General features: G+C 40.1%; 1 protein-coding gene across 1 annotated transcript in view; it reads right to left on the reverse strand.

Annotated features, from left to right (window-relative positions):
- Positions 1–16,815, reverse strand: part of ITPR1 (inositol 1,4,5-trisphosphate receptor type 1) — a 393,216-nt gene that overhangs the window by 77,318 nt on the left and 299,083 nt on the right. Inside the window, exons 45-49 of the mRNA XM_069084059.1 lie at positions 15,749–15,929; positions 12,365–12,621; positions 5,807–6,007; positions 3,507–3,617; positions 1,112–1,207 (exon numbers count right to left, since the gene is read on the reverse strand). Of these exons, the coding sequence (XP_068940160.1) occupies positions 1,112–1,207; positions 3,507–3,617; positions 5,807–6,007; positions 12,365–12,621; positions 15,749–15,929 (846 nt within the window). The remainder of the gene's footprint in view (positions 1–1,111; positions 1,208–3,506; positions 3,618–5,806; positions 6,008–12,364; positions 12,622–15,748; positions 15,930–16,815) is intronic.

A 16,815-nucleotide genomic window follows, 5' to 3' on the forward strand; every position in this document is an offset into this window, starting at 1 on the left:
TCACCCCCAGTTACATGAACAGTACCAGCCTCAGGAAGCTTAATTTTTCAGTGCTGTGCAAGAATACTAGCACATGTAGTCACAGGCCTAGATAAGGAAATAGGGAATTATAAAGAAAGTGCTTTCAGTAAGATTTACTGAAGAGGACCCAAAGAGAGGTGGCAGATTGCCATCACTACAGGGAGACAGTTTACATTCTTTGCCCAAGACAGTGGACTAATATGCTTCCTTTTATTTTTTTTGTGTGACTCTGATGGCTTCCCTGAAAGTCCAAGGATCTGGATATTTCCACTTATCTTCTTAATGTAATCTTTCCTTAGTCAAATTCAAATTCAACACTAAGTCCCTAGTACAAAGCACTGTGCTACGGTAGATACAAAGGCTGATGAGACAGAATTTGCAATATAATAGGGGAGATGAGACACATACACAGAGAAATCATACCAAATGATCTATGATGAGTGTCTGAGAAAGGAAGAAGTGCTATGCGACCTCAAAGGAAGGGTCATATCTGGTTTGGGGATGAGGGAAATCAGGGAAGGCTTCCTGGAGGAGATGGGACTGGAAATGGATCTTAAATAATATGTAGGACAGCTTCAAGATACAGATTATCCAAAGGGCCATTAAGAAGCTTGAATGGACATGTACAAGCCATACTGGGGAGCCAGACAGGAGAAGTAGACAATGGATATTAGCAGAGAAATGTATGCTCATAAGAGAAGATGGATCAGTCATGCAGCAAAAACTGGAAACAACTAATGGACTGTTGGTGAGTGCTACTGGTATCCATGAAGTACTAAGAGTCCTAGAGAAAGGCCCTGATACACTGAGTGGCCCACCCAAAGGACACCTACATACACAGGACAGGCAAGCACGACCAGGCTGCCATCTGCATTGCTAGAGGCAGTGCCTGTGGATGCGATCTTGGCTCAGTCCAACACTGAAGAAAGGATCTCAGCAGGCAGGGCTTGAAAGGGAATGAGCAAAGGTGCAGAGACACAGAAATGCAAAGCACACGGAGGCGACAGTGAGTAGCCCACTGCCAGGGGCTTCAATGATGAGTTAAGTCAGCAGGTAGGATGTGCAGGTCAATCTCACAAGCAACGCTCACCAGTTCCTTTGGTCTCATGTTGTATAATATCCTCTCAGCATTTTCACTGTCATGCCTACTCTCCATGATGGCCAGGAGCAATTTAGAGGCATTGTTCTAATTGAAGAAAAAAAGAGAAGAAAAAATAGGTCATTGGCTGCAGAAAAAGGCCACCCTTAGATTGGCATCCCAGTTAAAGGGACAGGCATTGCCCTTCTTTTGTGACTCCATGGAGACGATGCCATGGGCTGAACTTTCTACTACATGGCTGACCTCTGGGTAAGATCATATTCACCCAGGTCCACGTGACTTTCAGCTCACAGGAACATACGGAGAGCGCACACAGGTCAGATCCGGGCCAAGTTTCTGCATAACTGTTTGGCCTCATTTCTCAATACCCTGATGTAAGAGCATTTCTACCTAAGAAGAGAATTTTAAAAGTAGATGTGAAGATTACATATCCCTGCTACCACACACTGGGACACACCACTTATGGAAAACTCAACTACACCCATTTCTGTGGGAGTGCTCTCCAAAGATAATGGACAAAAATGATTCACTTCCTTCAAGCACTGCCATCCACTCTTCCCAGACTGTCTGTAAAATGGGAGGAATCATACCCTGCAGCACCATCTCACAGGGCTCCTGTACGGCTCACATATGACAATGGTTGAAAAGATTAACCTTAAAGCCCTAAGCAAATGTCAATCATTGCTACTTGTTATTCTCATCACCAATATTCTGATGACCATCCTACAATCAATATCAACAGGGAAAAGGAGTAGGGCTTGAATCAGGTTTTCCAGTTACTTGGAATCCATCATTTGCCAGCATACTAGATTTCTTATGTCTGGGCCTAATTTCAGTGCCCGGTTCAACACTAATTTTCATAACTGGTTTTAGCCTCTTAGATACAGGACCAAAAGCTATTCTAGTTCAGCAAAAGGTCATGCCAGTTCAACCAACTTGCTGTCTTGACAAATGGTGACCTTTCCCCTGTGGGAGGAGTGGAGGAAGAATGTCCCTGGTGTTCTCTAATAGGTAAACTTACTCTGTTATAAGCAAAATCCACTTAATGCTGACTGGTGGTGCTTCACATCCTCAATTAATTTTAGCTACTTGCAGTTCACACTGTTGATAAATGGCAAACTAGAAGCTGAGGAGTAATAATCTGCTGCTTAATTCAGGCTAATTTTTTTTAATACAATTTGTCTAATTAGGAAGACCAAAAAGCAAAAAAAAAAGTCACTCTAAAATTATATTTTAAAAAATTGTCAACTACTGCTTCCAATTATTCTTTTTTAAACGCTGGAGCAGAAACAAGCAGGACCTTGCCACTCCTAAGAGTTATCTCAGTGTCAAACCCTTTATTAACGACCTGTCTTTCCTGTGACATACTGGAGAGGCAGGCCCGTTTCTCTGCTGTGTATTTCACATGAGTTTCAGGACTGCTCAAGATAATTAATAAGTCCTGGGAACCAATGAGGGGAAGACAGGGACAAATTACAACATGCCCTGAATATGGACAAGAATTCAATAGGAAATGTGCCCAAGAAGAATTTTTTTTTAAATCACTAAGATTTTTTTAAAATGTACATTATAAACATCTAGTTGATTTGCAGGGTCGGTTCTCAGAGACATGAAGACATCCCTAGAATACTTCCCCCTCCCTCAGAAAGTGTGGCCAGCTCCTAAATATAATATAGAGACCACTGCTCCTTTCTTAGATACCTGAGAGGTGAGGTGGTAATGTCAACACTTTGGAGGCATGCCCTCGTTCATCAGGACCACTTTGCTACATTAAGTGGCCAAAATGTCACTTATAGCTTAAGATCTGCCATTTAGTGAAAGTCATCTGTGGCAAATCTAGTGAAGCTACTTCACAGACCCCAAGGATACATTCCTGGTTATTATGCTATGATTGCCATGATTTTAAGACAACATTTACTAAACACCCACTGTGTACTAAAATGCTAAAAAAAAGAAATCGAGATGTCAAAGCATGTCTTCGCCAACCTAAAGCACCTGCTTCCTCCTCATCCCCCAACAGCCTGATGTATAATACCCCTCCACTGACCAAGCAAGGGGAAAAATATCAGATACCATCACAAGAATGGAATTTCCATTGTTTTAGGTTGATGCTCTTAGAAGCAATGTTTTTGGTTCTAGAATGACATGTAAAATGGGTATTTCTGCTTTACAAAGTGAGGTCACGTCATGGGACTAAACAAGGGATATCCAGGCAGAAGGTCTTTATTTAGAAATGATGGATGGAAATATTCCATTTTGCTCAGAACTTTTATTTTGGTCTCTAATTTAATCCATCCATTTGTTTTCATGGGAGACGACTTTCTTAGTTGAGGCAGAGGCACAGCATCTTCCTAACTCTCTCTTTCACTCTGCAATTATAACTTGCCTTCAGCTCTAATACAAGATCCATCCTCTTCTTTCCCAAAGGGTTGATGTCATTCAGGATTAGAGCTGTGATTATGTCAATGCCATTGGATTCATGAGTAGCTATGCAGTTCTGAGAACACAAACACACAAAAAAATTATAAATTAAATGTAAAAAAAAATCAACAAACTAAACTGCTATTTTGACACAATGTTTATTACCACCCCTAACCAAAATGGACAGTCATCATTTCCCCCCCCCCAATAATGTTTCTGGGGGGAGAGCTGCAAATTTTCCGTGAGAAAGTGGTAAAAAAAATAAGACAGATGAAAATCTCTAGTTTCAGAATTAACAGTAAACAGCTGAATGATGTACAAAAAAGTCTCAGGAAAGTCCCTTAGTACTGTAACAATAGAATGGTCATGTCCAACTTCAACAGTTCAGAAAATATATTCTGTTACTGAAACTGGATTATTGATCCTTCCCTTCTACACCTCACCCCCAAAGGTGCTTCAATCTCTAATGAGAACTTGCTTTTCACATATGATAGTTTCTCTTGCTGTTTGTTCTTCATTCTCCAAGAGGACCATGACATCAGGGAGGTGATGCCATGACATACAAGTGAATTGGATTTAAGTGAGGGAGGGCTGTGCAAAGTCACCAGCCTCATTTTCTCCTCCGGAGCCATCTGGGACTAGTGACCAGATATCAGTCAGGACAAGTGTAGATGGCCCAGGATGCAATGGGGGACCTTGGCCTTTTCAAGCCAAGGTCTCTAAGAGGTCTCAGTTTGACTGAAGCAGTCTAGTTTCTCCTAAGAGTTTAAAAGAGGTACCAAACATGGGGAATAAGCCTGCTATTCCAATGACAACATATCATGATTAATAATCTGCTACCAAACTTTTGGTAGACTGCTTTTATCCTGTAGGCAGGCTTTTGCTCTGTTCTGTATAGTAGCAATGGAATTCTGAAATGATAGCAAAATTCCCTTGTAGATATTAGACATACCTCCTGCCTGATCCCAGTGCTACACCACTCTGTTTTACTGCATTCATTTTAATTTAAGTATGTCTTAGGAAGCACTCAGGAATGGAAACCCCTTTTTAACTGTTTCCCTTTCATTTACACATTTAATAAAATATACTTTAATACACAGCAATGAGTTGCCCAGCCCTTGAGTGTTTCCATCCATATAAGCAAACTCCATGTATTTCAATTCCCTAGTTCATCCCATGTCCAGATTTTCAATTGAGTTTTCATTTGGCCACTGAGAAGAACTCTTTATAAAAACTGTTTCCTGTTTCTTTTGTGATGGTAATATGGCTATTGTGGCTAGAATTTTGTTAGTCTCTCAAAGAGACCTGAATACTCAGCACAGGTCAGAATCACACAGATTCCTAAGTCTTACAAGGTATATAAAGCAGTGAGTTACTACCAGGTAAAGAGCATACTGGGGGAAATTTCCCAAGGATCCTAACCTAAATCCCATCTTTGCATAAAGGGCAAAGCTTAAGACTGATTTCTGCCGTGATCACTGCCTCAGTTAATTTCAAACTTCAGTAATCTTTTCCTTTTCAGAATTTTGATAATACTTTAGTTTATACCATACAACCTAACATAAATCAGAAGTAGTAACAATAACTAATATTGAAATAGCACTTCTTATGTACCAGGGGCTGTGTTAAATGTTTTACATTTATTATCTCAGTTGATTCTTACAACCCTGGGAGGTAGGTGTTCTTGTTATCCACATTTTGTAGACAAGGAAACTGAAGCGATGGTTAAGCAGTTTGCTGAGTCCCACAGCTAAGGTCTGATACCACATCTGAACTCAGTTCTTCCTGATTTCAGGTAGACACTTTATCCATTGTGCCAGCTAGCTGTCTCTTAATCATTCTGTTTCATGGGTTTGTAAGTACTTATTAGATCTTCTATGGGATCTGAAACATCTTGGGGGAGAGGTCACCTTCTGATAGCAACAGCTATCAGGTGGGCCCAGCACATTTAGTTTTAGATGGCTGGTACACTGTAGATTATTCTAATTTAAATAGCACTTATTTTCACTTGCACTTAGGTAAAGAGTCCTTATAATAGCAAAGATATGGAAAATTTTTACAAAGTAGACTGAGTAAGTTTCCACAGCCTCAGGCTGTCAAAATTTCCAGGAGCAACAGGTCACTGATAATATTTCTCAATTCCTAAGAAAAGGAAGGCTACTCCCCAAGCCAAAAGAGAGATGCTTGCTAGAGATCTTGCCGTCTGACTCAGCGTTAGAGCTGCTATTCCTAATTAAAGATGGAGTTGTTTTTCTTCTAGATTACCTGATTTTCATGGCAAGGTCCCTGACAGTATTCAGTCAGACTTTCCAGGGTCTGGTTGATGAGTGCAACATTCTTCTCATTTATGTACAGGCCAAGAAGTCCAAGCCCTCCGGTCGTGCTCCCACAAATGCAATCCAGAAACTGCAATGTCTCACACACCAAGTTGTAGTTGGTTTTATTGTTTTGACAACGAAGAAAGTTCTGGAATTGGTTATTTTCAGTGGAACAGAGAGAGTTGGGACAAAGGGGGAGAGAAGAAAGGTGGAGACAGAGTATTAGAAAGTTATTATGGTGCCATTTCATTAGGCTCTCTGAATATGGTGGTATTCTAGTTTGGACAGTCAGCAATTATGAACAATGACTCAGCACGGTGTTGAACAGAGAATAAAAATGGGGCCTCCAATAAGCAGACTGCTGGTAGTGGCTGTTATGTAATATGACTAGTTTTCAGAAGAGACACTGTTCTATCAGATGAGGGGGAGATTGGCTTCTCTGTGAGCACTCACTTCACACTCCTACTGTCTCCTTACATTATCTCATTTCCCAGCCCACTTCTTACCCCCTTGCTTGGCCATGGACACAGATATGCTTGAGTGTGTGTGCTCTCATGCACACGCTCGTACACATACGTGTATGTACATGTATGTACACACACACACTCAGTCTTAAATCCAAGATTCTTTTACAGGACCAAGCTGAGAGGGAGGAGGTTCTGATGAGCAAATGGTGACATAAGCTTAGCTGCTAAGTCACTGGTAAAGGTCCCCTCCCCTTCTAGGGAAGCAGCCCAGGCTAAGTGCTAGCACACACATATGCAAGAAGCCCAGAAATCTGGCTCACCCTTTCCTGCTCAAGGCAGGTCTGAATGTGTTAGGTTTGGGGCAGATCTCCTGAGCTGTGGCTACATGGGAGGCAAGGATACCCATGTTGGGGATCTGTTGGCAGACTCTGAATCCCTTCGTAGAATATTATTTTTAAAATACAATATAAAAGCTTACAAAGGGAACCAACTACACTGAAATAACGATGTAATTATTTTTTCTTACTTAAGTCCCCTGAAACCTATATATGGATCCTTTGGGGGGTCCTTGGATCCTGGGTTAAGAACCCCTGCTCTATAATAAGATACCACTGATAAGATCATATTTAATCACTGAAGAAAGAAGAGAATTACCTTCCTCGGTAACCCACTGCAATTAAGCTCATTAAGCACATTATTTCCCTAATCCCTCATGCTTCAGTTTTTATATACGATTCATCAAATCAATCAGAAAAACAAAACACACATTAAACACTGCCCTCCTTTGTACCAGGCACTATCAAGCAATGGTACATAGTGACAGAAATGAAACAAACCCTGCCCTCAAGGAGGTTACATTTTATTAAGGGAGAGATCATATACAGGGCATAGGATAGGGACCAGATTTATGATTTCACTGGCATAGGGAAATCATGGATAAGGAACCTCTCTCTACAGCTGGAGAAAGGTCCCCTTGAAGAGTTGCCTAGAGCATGGACAGGTCCAAAGGCCTTGATATGTGAACCAATATGTGCCAGAGGAAGGCCTGGAGCCTACCTAGGTCTTCCTAGCTTCATGGTCCACATTCTCTCTGCTCAGTTGCAATGCCTCCCATAAAGTTCTATTCAAAATATACACATAACAAAGACAAGGAAAATCTGGAGTAAAGGTGTTAGTAGCGAGGCAGATGAGGAAAGGCTTTGTGTAGCTCGAGCCAAATCTTGAAGGAGATGAAAGATTCTTAGAGGTGGAGGTAAGGAAGGATTATGCTTCTGGGACAGAAAGGCAAGGAGACAGAGAGCTGTATATAGGGGAAGGAAGTAACATGTAAGTAGTTTGGAAAGGCAGGCTGGTACCAGACTGAAGAAACCTTTAAATGCCAGAGGAGTTTATCTGATCTGTAATTTTATTACTTTGCAGGAATCTCCCACAAAAGGAGATAGAGGGAACTCCCTATACCAATGCATATCACCATTCATCTAGGACTTAGAAAGTTTGAAGTATACAAAGGTAGAGAGACTTTTTTCCCCACTGATAAGTGTCAGAAGTGGGATTTGAACCTAGGGCTCCCTGATAACAAGCCCAGTGCTCTACGTACCATATGGTTTCTTGATTGTTTTTACTGCTAGCTACAAAATTGCTACTTTCTGGGCCTGTGGCTATCAACAAGACATTTGGAAGAATGCAAAATCATTAACATTAATCCAAGTCTGATTTCATAAGGGAAAAAATTTTATTGTTATGAAAAATTATGAAAATGATAGAAATTCAATTTATAATGACATTCCCCATAGAATGAATTCTAAAGCCTATTTGCTCCTATACTTCCAAAGCTTCAATATAACTTGTGCCATCCGGCTCCTTCTAAAGAGGTTCCTAACACTTGACTGCTAAACCAATCACAACAACAAAAAAAAAAACCTCATAAAAGAAACCAAAACTGGATTTCTATGACACTCTGAATCCCTTTTCAAATTCCTAAGTAACTTGCATTGCTAACTGATTACCTCAAGTGGTTACTTTTTTCCTTTCTGTGAGGAGAAAGAGAGATGCTACCTCTTATTAAATTTCAATTTGAAAGAAAATCACAGTTGAGGAGTAGCCTTTGCCTGCAGATCAGTTTCCCTGCACTGACATACTTCAGATGATTTTCACAAGTATTAACCGAATGTAAGAGAAGTTTATAGTAAGGAAGGAGATTCCTGGTCCAAAAGAAGCACTATTCTAAATTCACAGAATCTCAGGGCTGCTAAGGACTCTGGGAAATCACCTTGTGTAGTTCTGGAAGGATTATCCCTCAATCAGTGCTGGGAGGGGAAGTGTTCTCTATCACCTTCGAGTTTAACTGTGTTTCCTAGTGACTAACTACCATCTTTCCTGCTAAACTGAGGATCCCATTTCCCTCTAACTTTTTAGCCTTCTTTGTCTAGAGAGCACGTGAATCTCTGCCTAGTGCTACTCTTGCAATTTTTTTTCTTACACTTCTCTAAGATTTGCCATAGGCATACATTTGCTAACTTCAATGAAAAATAGTCCATCAGGTATAATTGTTAACCTAGGGGAGGGAAAGGGGAAACTGACTTAACAGATGAAGAATCAAAGAAGTAAAAAATACACCATGTAAAGCAGTTAAATAAGAGTCCTTCACAAGGAATTCCTGAATACTTCAAGTTAAAGGTGACAAAACTATTAATAAATAGTTTGGTAAAATTGGAATTTTTCATTTTGACTGATCCATATCTAAGAAGAATATTCATTACAGAAAAAAATTGAGGATTACTCTAATTAAAATGAGATGAAAAAACTATTTCAAAGATACCACTGTTTTCCTAACCCAACTTGTAACTTCATAAAAATTAGCCCAAATTAGAATGGGCTACCCCAGAAAGTAGTGAGTTCTCCATCCCTCAAAGGAAGTCTTAAGACAAAGGCTAAAAGGCTATTTGCCCATATGTAGAGGGAAGGTTATTTATTCTCTGAGGATCCATTCAATTCTGAGATATTATGACACTAATTCTCTTTCTTGTGGTGAGTTAAACCTCCCAGAATATCTCCTTCTAACAAACTCTAACCCAACAACCAACCTTGTAGTCAGCAACTCCCAAGACAGGTCAAGGAGTAGAAGACTCTTACATCAGGTAACATATCCTCATATAAAAAAAAATTAAACTTCTTGGGGGGAAAAAAACTGGGCTGGAAAGGAGACCCATATATTGCAATGTATCAAAGGTACCTATTGTATAGCCCTTCAAGGAATAACTTGTACACACTATTTGAACCCTAAATATCAAAATTCTATGGAAGATACAAGCCTCATTCTTTTAAACCTCGAAAAGTAAGCTTTTTGGGGAAGCCTTCTCAATGTAAGGCTTCAGATTCATTCATCTGAGAGTCCTGTACCCATGTTTAAGCAATTCACGTGGTAGATAAGCCCATTTTCTGCCCCTGCTTGGTCACACATATAAATGAAGGCAATATCTAGACAAGGAGAGCTTATGTTCCAAATTGCAAATAAATCTTTTGTTAACGACAAAAACATTTTTTTTCTAACTAGAACTGTTAATATCACCTTCCACAGAAGGCCTTCCTGACCCCCCAGCTACTAGCACCTTTCCTGCTAAGGCTGCCTTCCATCCAGGATGAATGTATCTTTTATGCTTCTATTCATATACCCTCCCCCCATTAAAACGGAGCCTCCTTGAGGTCCATGATTGCTTTTTACCTTTCTTTGTATCTCTAGGATTTGGCATAATGTCTGCCCCATGGTAAACATTTAATTGGGTAATGAGTTTCACATCACTGCTGTTATTCAGGGAGAGGCCGATGACATAGGAAGGGATTCTTAAATTTAGTGGGAGAAGGGTCAGGATGATCTTTAACATATATGGATCCTTTTACTGAGCTGCAGTGGAACCTTATAAGATGAATATTTACCATAGAGAAGAAATAAGGATTCTGTGGTTCCTCCACAGGGCTCACCTAAAGCAGTTTGGTTACAGAGGGACTCAACAGAATCTTACCACAAAGCAATTTCATGTAAGAGGTAAATTTACCATAAGAGAAATTTGGCTATAAAGACTGACATAACAGTCAAGTTGGCCGAAAATGCCTTATGAACTTAAAACTTCTTCTTTTAGATATTGTTAGGATGGCATTTGGAGGTAGGTGGGAGGAGGAGAAGAAGAAAAGGAATGAGAAAACTGCAGGGCAAATCAATGAGAGGGATGTCAAGAAGGAACCACAATTAAATGTGCTACTGATTTTAGCCCTTCAAGCTTTCACAGAAAAAGTAAAGCCCAAGAACTGAAGGAAGGCTTGGGTCATCAGCTGAGAATGCGGCTGTTGGGATTTCAGTATTATTGTTCTGCAGAACCTGAGGTCAGAGTACAAACGGAGATGTCGAACAAGACAGCTAAGTACCTGCTCACTGCCCAGAGCTAACTCAATTCCTGTTGGCCATTATAATAATGAGTCCCACCACCACATGAAGAGGGGACCTAGTGATTAATAATCAAGAGCGCTCACTTTGTTTTCCCAGTCGAGGGGCAGAGCTATGTTTATACTGTCTCCACCATCCTTCCCTGTGACCAATGGCATCAGGAATGGCCTATAACCAACTGTCCTGACAAATCACAGATCACACCTCTCTCAGAACAAACAAACAAAAAATCATTCTGCTTTGCACAAAAGCCAATCCGCACAGAGGCTGAGGCTATGCAACTGACCAGAAAAAAAAGAACCAAAGTCTTTTAGGTGCTTTCTTTTTAACTTAACTTTTCCTAAGTAGCTGCAATTGCTACCAAATGTCAAAATTCCAAATTGGTCTTTTTAATTTACAAATCTGACTTCAAACAATCAATCAGTAATCACTTCTGAAATTCCTTCTATGTGTCACGTATTGTACCAAGTGCTGGACGCAGCCTCCCAGCAGTGGCAATATTGTGTGTCATTCAAGCAAGATTTCATCATCTGGGTTCACAAATGACAAGTGGGACAATTGCTTCTCTTCCATCATCACCCCTGTGCCATAATAGATCATGCACAAAATCTCCTACATGCACAAGGGAAAGTGAAATCCCACAGCAGATTATCTGGAACCAGTCTATGGACCATTATAATAACATCAATAAGAACGAGGACTTATGTAAGGACACTGTAAGGCTTGCTAAGCGGTACAGAGATATCACGTCATTTGATCCTCACAACAACCCTACAAGGCAGGTACTAGTATCATCCCTAATTTACAGACGAAGGAACTGAGGCTGACAGAAGTTAAGTGACCTGTCCAGGGTCACACAGCTCTTAAGTGTCTGAAGCAGCATCAGAACTCATGCCTTCCTGACTCCAATCTGGCATTCTAGTCTCTGTGCCACCAAGGACAGTGCATACTGGAGGAAATCGATGCAAAGATTTTAAAAGGATCCTTTTCTACCTTGCCAGCTATGGATTGCACCTGGGGTTCTTAACCTGGGATCCATCTTAAAAAAAAAATGTGTTCATTGTCTTCCAATATGCAATTGGTTTCTTTTGTAACTCTATGTATTTTCTTTTATGCACTTAGAAGCATTAATTCTTTGAAGGGGTGCATAGGCTTCAAACTGTCGGGGAGGTCCATGACCCCCAAAAGGTTGAGAAACTCTAGGCTAGAATAGTTTCTTGTGCACAGCCACCTTGGGTCTCTGGGGCAACTGTGTGAGGGATGGCTTTCCTAAGGCCCTATATTTGAGGTATTAGAGAAAGGTGCTATGAGGGAGTCCCATGGTTTAGGCTGCTTCTCTCTTAAGGAATCACATACTCACACACACACACACACACACACACACACACATTAGACCATGTTAGGCCTACCTAATAAAGCTGCCTGAAACCTTCACTTTAGAGAACTGCTCATGTCTCTAACTTCTTGGCTAAAGTGACACATACAGCTGAACCAAAAGGAACTGAAAGAAGTCCTAAGAGTTTTAGGGGAAGAAACCCAGATCAGGAACACCACAAATATGGGATGTCTGGTGTCGTCAGCTACTCGCTTGCCCTCCTACCTGAAGATCCCGGTTGTGGTTTTCACAGAGGAGTTGTAAGAAACGGAGAATGGGCTGCATGATTGTGATCACGGCACTCATTTCCAGGTCATCTTTGGGTTTGTCTGGTGTGGCCTGGGTTCCACCTTCTCCAGAAGGGAAGTGGTCTTCAGGATCAGCTTCTCTCCTGTAGGTAGTGAAAGCTTTCCTGGTGGCAGCAGAGGCCTCTAATAACTGGTCTCGGACCTCTTCTGTTATCTGGGTTGAAGGCTCTTTTGCTAGAACACATTTTAAATGACAAATGGTATGATCTTAAGAGGAACTGCTGGGTTCTAAACTCAACAAACATTTATTGAGCTTTGACTACATATGGGGCCCTAGACGAGATGCTGGGGAAGCAAAGATGAAACAAGGGGGTTTCTCTTCTTAAGAAATTTATGATCCAGGAGGAGAGCCTAAACATGCATACATATATATACACACGTGTGTGTGTGTGTGTGTGTGTGTGTGTGTGTGTGTGTGTGTGTGTAGGAGGAGAAGGAGGAGAACTGGAAAGAAGGAGAGAAGTATGATCCCAATAAGAAACAAAAACAAGCATAAGCTGAGTATTTTGTTCTAATTAGTGTAGCAAACCAAAATTCAAATGAGAATATAATTCCACAGGACAGCACCAAAATAGTAACAGAGATTCAAGGAGGGAGACAGATCATCAAAGGATCCTGGATGCTACCTAGTCCAAGCCCTTCATTTATAAATGAGAAAATAGGCTCCTGTCCTTGGTCATGCAATTGGGAAAGGTACAGGTGGGCTTTGAACTCAGTTCTTCTAGGTTCCAAATACAGTGTTCTACATACTACACCTCCTAAGAGAGGTCATGTATAGCTTGAAAAATCATGAGGCTAAAAGTCCTTTATCATCAAGTCCTCAGAAGAAGAAACAACTGAAATGGATTTATGAATGAAAACTAGAGGGAAAATTTCATTCTAGGGATAACAGATAAATGGAGATTGGAGAGGGAAAGATGAAATTGGGCAACGGGTAGTAAGGCCTTGGCTAGAATACAAACTACATGAAGGGAAAAAACCTGCAGGTTGGCTAGGGGAGCAGGGTATCGTCAGATTATGGAGAGTCTTCAATGTCAGGTCAAGGTCATTCAATCACAGAAGTGGAAAGGCCCCAAGAGGTCATTATTGCCTGAGTCACAGTTAAATAGTACTATATCTCCTTAATAATAGGTCACTCAGTAACCTACCTTTTGTGACTGGAAACCAACCAGCTACCAAAGCACTCCATTTCAGTTTTAGACAGCTTTAATTGTTAAGAAGTTAATTTCCTTTTAGAAAATCTGTCCATCAGTAATTTCTACCCATGGTGCTTAACTTTTCCTTCTGGGGCAAATAAGGACAAGTATAATTCCTTACACATGGGAATCCTTCAAATACTTGAAGACGGTTATCACGTCTCTTTTCCAAGTTAACCATCTCCAGGTTTCTTCAAATTCTTTGATTGAAGGACATCATCTCTTGGCTTTTCACTACTATGGCTGCCCTCCTCAGGATACGTTCCAATTTGTTAATGTGCTTCTTAAAATATAGCTCCTAGGACTAAAATGCCTTTGGAAAGAAATGGGGAGCCCAACATGACAAAAGAGGAAAATGATAAATGCTGGGAAAGATGTGGGAAAACACTAATGCACTGCTGGCGAAGTTGTGAATCTAACCATTCTGGAGAGCAATTTGGAACTATGCCCAAAGGGCTATAAAAATGTGCATGCCCTTTGGCCCAATAACACCACTTCTAGGTCCGTATGCCAGAGAGATCAAAAAAAGGGAAAAGGACATCTTTGTACAAAAATATTTATAGCAGCTCTTTTTCTGGTGGCCAAGAAATGGAAATTGAGAGGATGCCCATCAACTGGGGGGAGTAGTTAAACAAGTTGTGGTATATGAATGGAATGGAATGGAATGGAGTAGGTGTTCTATAAGCAATGATGAACAGGCAGACTTCAGAAAAACCCAGAAAAACCTAGAAAGACTCACATCAACTGATGATGAGCGAAGTGAGCAAAACCATAATATTGTACATAGTAACAGCAGTATTGTGGGATGACTAACTTTAACAGACTTAGCTCTTCTCAGCAATACAAGGATCTAAGACAACTCCAAAAGACTCATGGTGGAAAATGCCATCCACATTCAGAAAAAGAACTATGGAGTCTGAATTTAGATCGAAGTATACAATTTGCCCTCTATCTTTTTGTCTGTTTCTTCTTTCTCGTGGTTTCTCCCATTGTTTCTAATTTTTCTTTACAACATGACTAATGTGAAAATATGTTTACTATGAATGAATATATATATATATAGCCTCAGACTGCTTGCAATCTTGGAGAAGGGGCAGGGACGGGAGGGGGAGAAAATTTAGAACTCAAAATCTTATAGAAGTGGATGTTGAAAACTAAAAATAAATTAATTTTCAAAAAAGAAATGAGGAGCCCCTGAACGTTTCAAGGTGGAGAGTGGTTTGATTAGAGTTGTGCCTTCAGAAGAATAGTCTAGTTATCACCAAAGTTTGTGTCCTTTCTAGAGAGTCACAGAGCTGGAGAATGGACTGATATTTCATGCTAAAGTTAGCTTGGACTGAACCTAAAACATCCCTGCATTTTATTTGAACTTAGCAGTTTACAATGAAGTTTCAGAATAGGTTTCTTATCTGTTTCTATCAAAAGACAATCAAGATACACACAAGGTAAGTTCTCTAAATCCCCTATTATGACCAGCCAGGTCCTAACTTTGATCAAGAAAGGATTCTTCAAAACTGGTCTTTTAATATGTATGATAGAAGCAAAGGAGAATGTTTCAGCAGTGTTGTGTGGGATAAGTAACAGTGGTTGAGGGTGGAGAACTTGTTGATGAGGAATCTGGGCAGTTCTGGCTCCATTGCTGACTAGTAGGTGTGACTTGAGGGTTTTTTCATCTGGAATTTGAGGCTGTTGGGCTAAATCTAAGTTCCCTTCCAGCTCAAGTTAATTCAGCAAACATATTAAATCTCTATTATGTACTCTTAAAGTACTGTGCTAGGTATTCAGGATATAAAAAAACCCAAAATAAGCTGGCCTCCCAGCTTAACATCTTATGAACAGTTCTAATCTATTCGATTCAGGAAGGAGGGTAAGTTCCTCAAAACAACAGGATTTAACTCAAGTTCCTTTATTAATTGTTTCTACAAAATAACCAGGGAGCACTAGAAAACTCAAACTAGAAAGACATCACTTTCATAACTTTCCTGTCTAATCATGTCTAATCTTAGAAGCAGTGAAAGCTCATAAAATAAACTCACTAACATGGTACTTTATATTCAAGCCAACAGAATTAACAGACACATATGCAAAGAAGTCTCGGGCCTTACCTCTTTTACGTGATGGGGCATCTCTGTCTGGGTCATCGTCTTTTTTCTTATTCCCCAAGTCACTGGTGTTGACAGTGACTGTTGCCTTGATTTCTTGCTGGGCCACTTTCATTCGGTCATAGAAAACCTTAAAGAATTTTTCTGACTTTTTATCCTCTGTCAACCGGCAGAAAAAGGAGTGCTACCAGGGAAGAAAAGCACAGGCTTTTAGTGCAGTGCTCTCAGTCAGATCAGTTAATCTTATCCCTTTCATCATTTCGACAAGGAAAAATATAATCACCAGTTAAGTCAAGAAGAACCTCTCAGAAACACAGAAATGGCTCCAATATTAACTCTGAAGTTGGAACATTCATTATACACACACACACACACACACACATATACACTAGACTTAGGAATTCTTTAAGGTTCTCTTTAAGGAAGTGAATATTCTCAACTTAGTTTATTATTATTTTTTAAATTTAATTTTCAGTTCCAAGTTTTTTTCTCTTCCATCTTCCCCATCCATTGAGAAAGCAAGAGAAACAAAACCCATTACAAAAATATATAAAAAATCAAGCAAAACATATTCCCATATTGGTCATATAAAAAAAATCTGCTTCAAATTGTACTGAGTCCATCAGTTTTCTATCTGGGGATGGATAGACTGTTTCAATATGACTCCTCTGGTACTGTGGTTGGTTCCATTGTGTTGATCAAAGTTCCTAAGTCTTTCAAAGTTGTTGGTCTTGACAATATTGTTGTTATTGTATAAACTGCTCTTTTGGTTCTGTTCACTTCACTTTGCGTTAGTTCATAAAAGTCTTCCCAGGTTCTCTGAAACTATCCCCTTCATAATTGCTTACAGCACAATAGCATTCTATCACATACATATGCTATAACATATTCAGTTATTTGCCAACTGATGGGCACCACTTAAATTTCCAGTATTTTTGACATGACAAAAAGTTGCTATAGACATTTCTATACATATGGGTCCTTTCCCTCTTTCTTGGTTTTCCTTAGGTATATATAGCTAATAGCGGTATTCCCAGGTTAAAGGGTACACACAGTTTAGTAACTTTGGG

The sequence above is a fragment of the Petaurus breviceps genome, unplaced genomic scaffold (assembly GCF_028583685.1).
Source record: "Petaurus breviceps papuanus isolate PSGF00001 unplaced genomic scaffold, PetGlider_PUasm1.0 174, whole genome shotgun sequence".
NCBI classification, from domain to species: domain Eukaryota; kingdom Metazoa; phylum Chordata; class Mammalia; order Diprotodontia; family Petauridae; genus Petaurus; species Petaurus breviceps.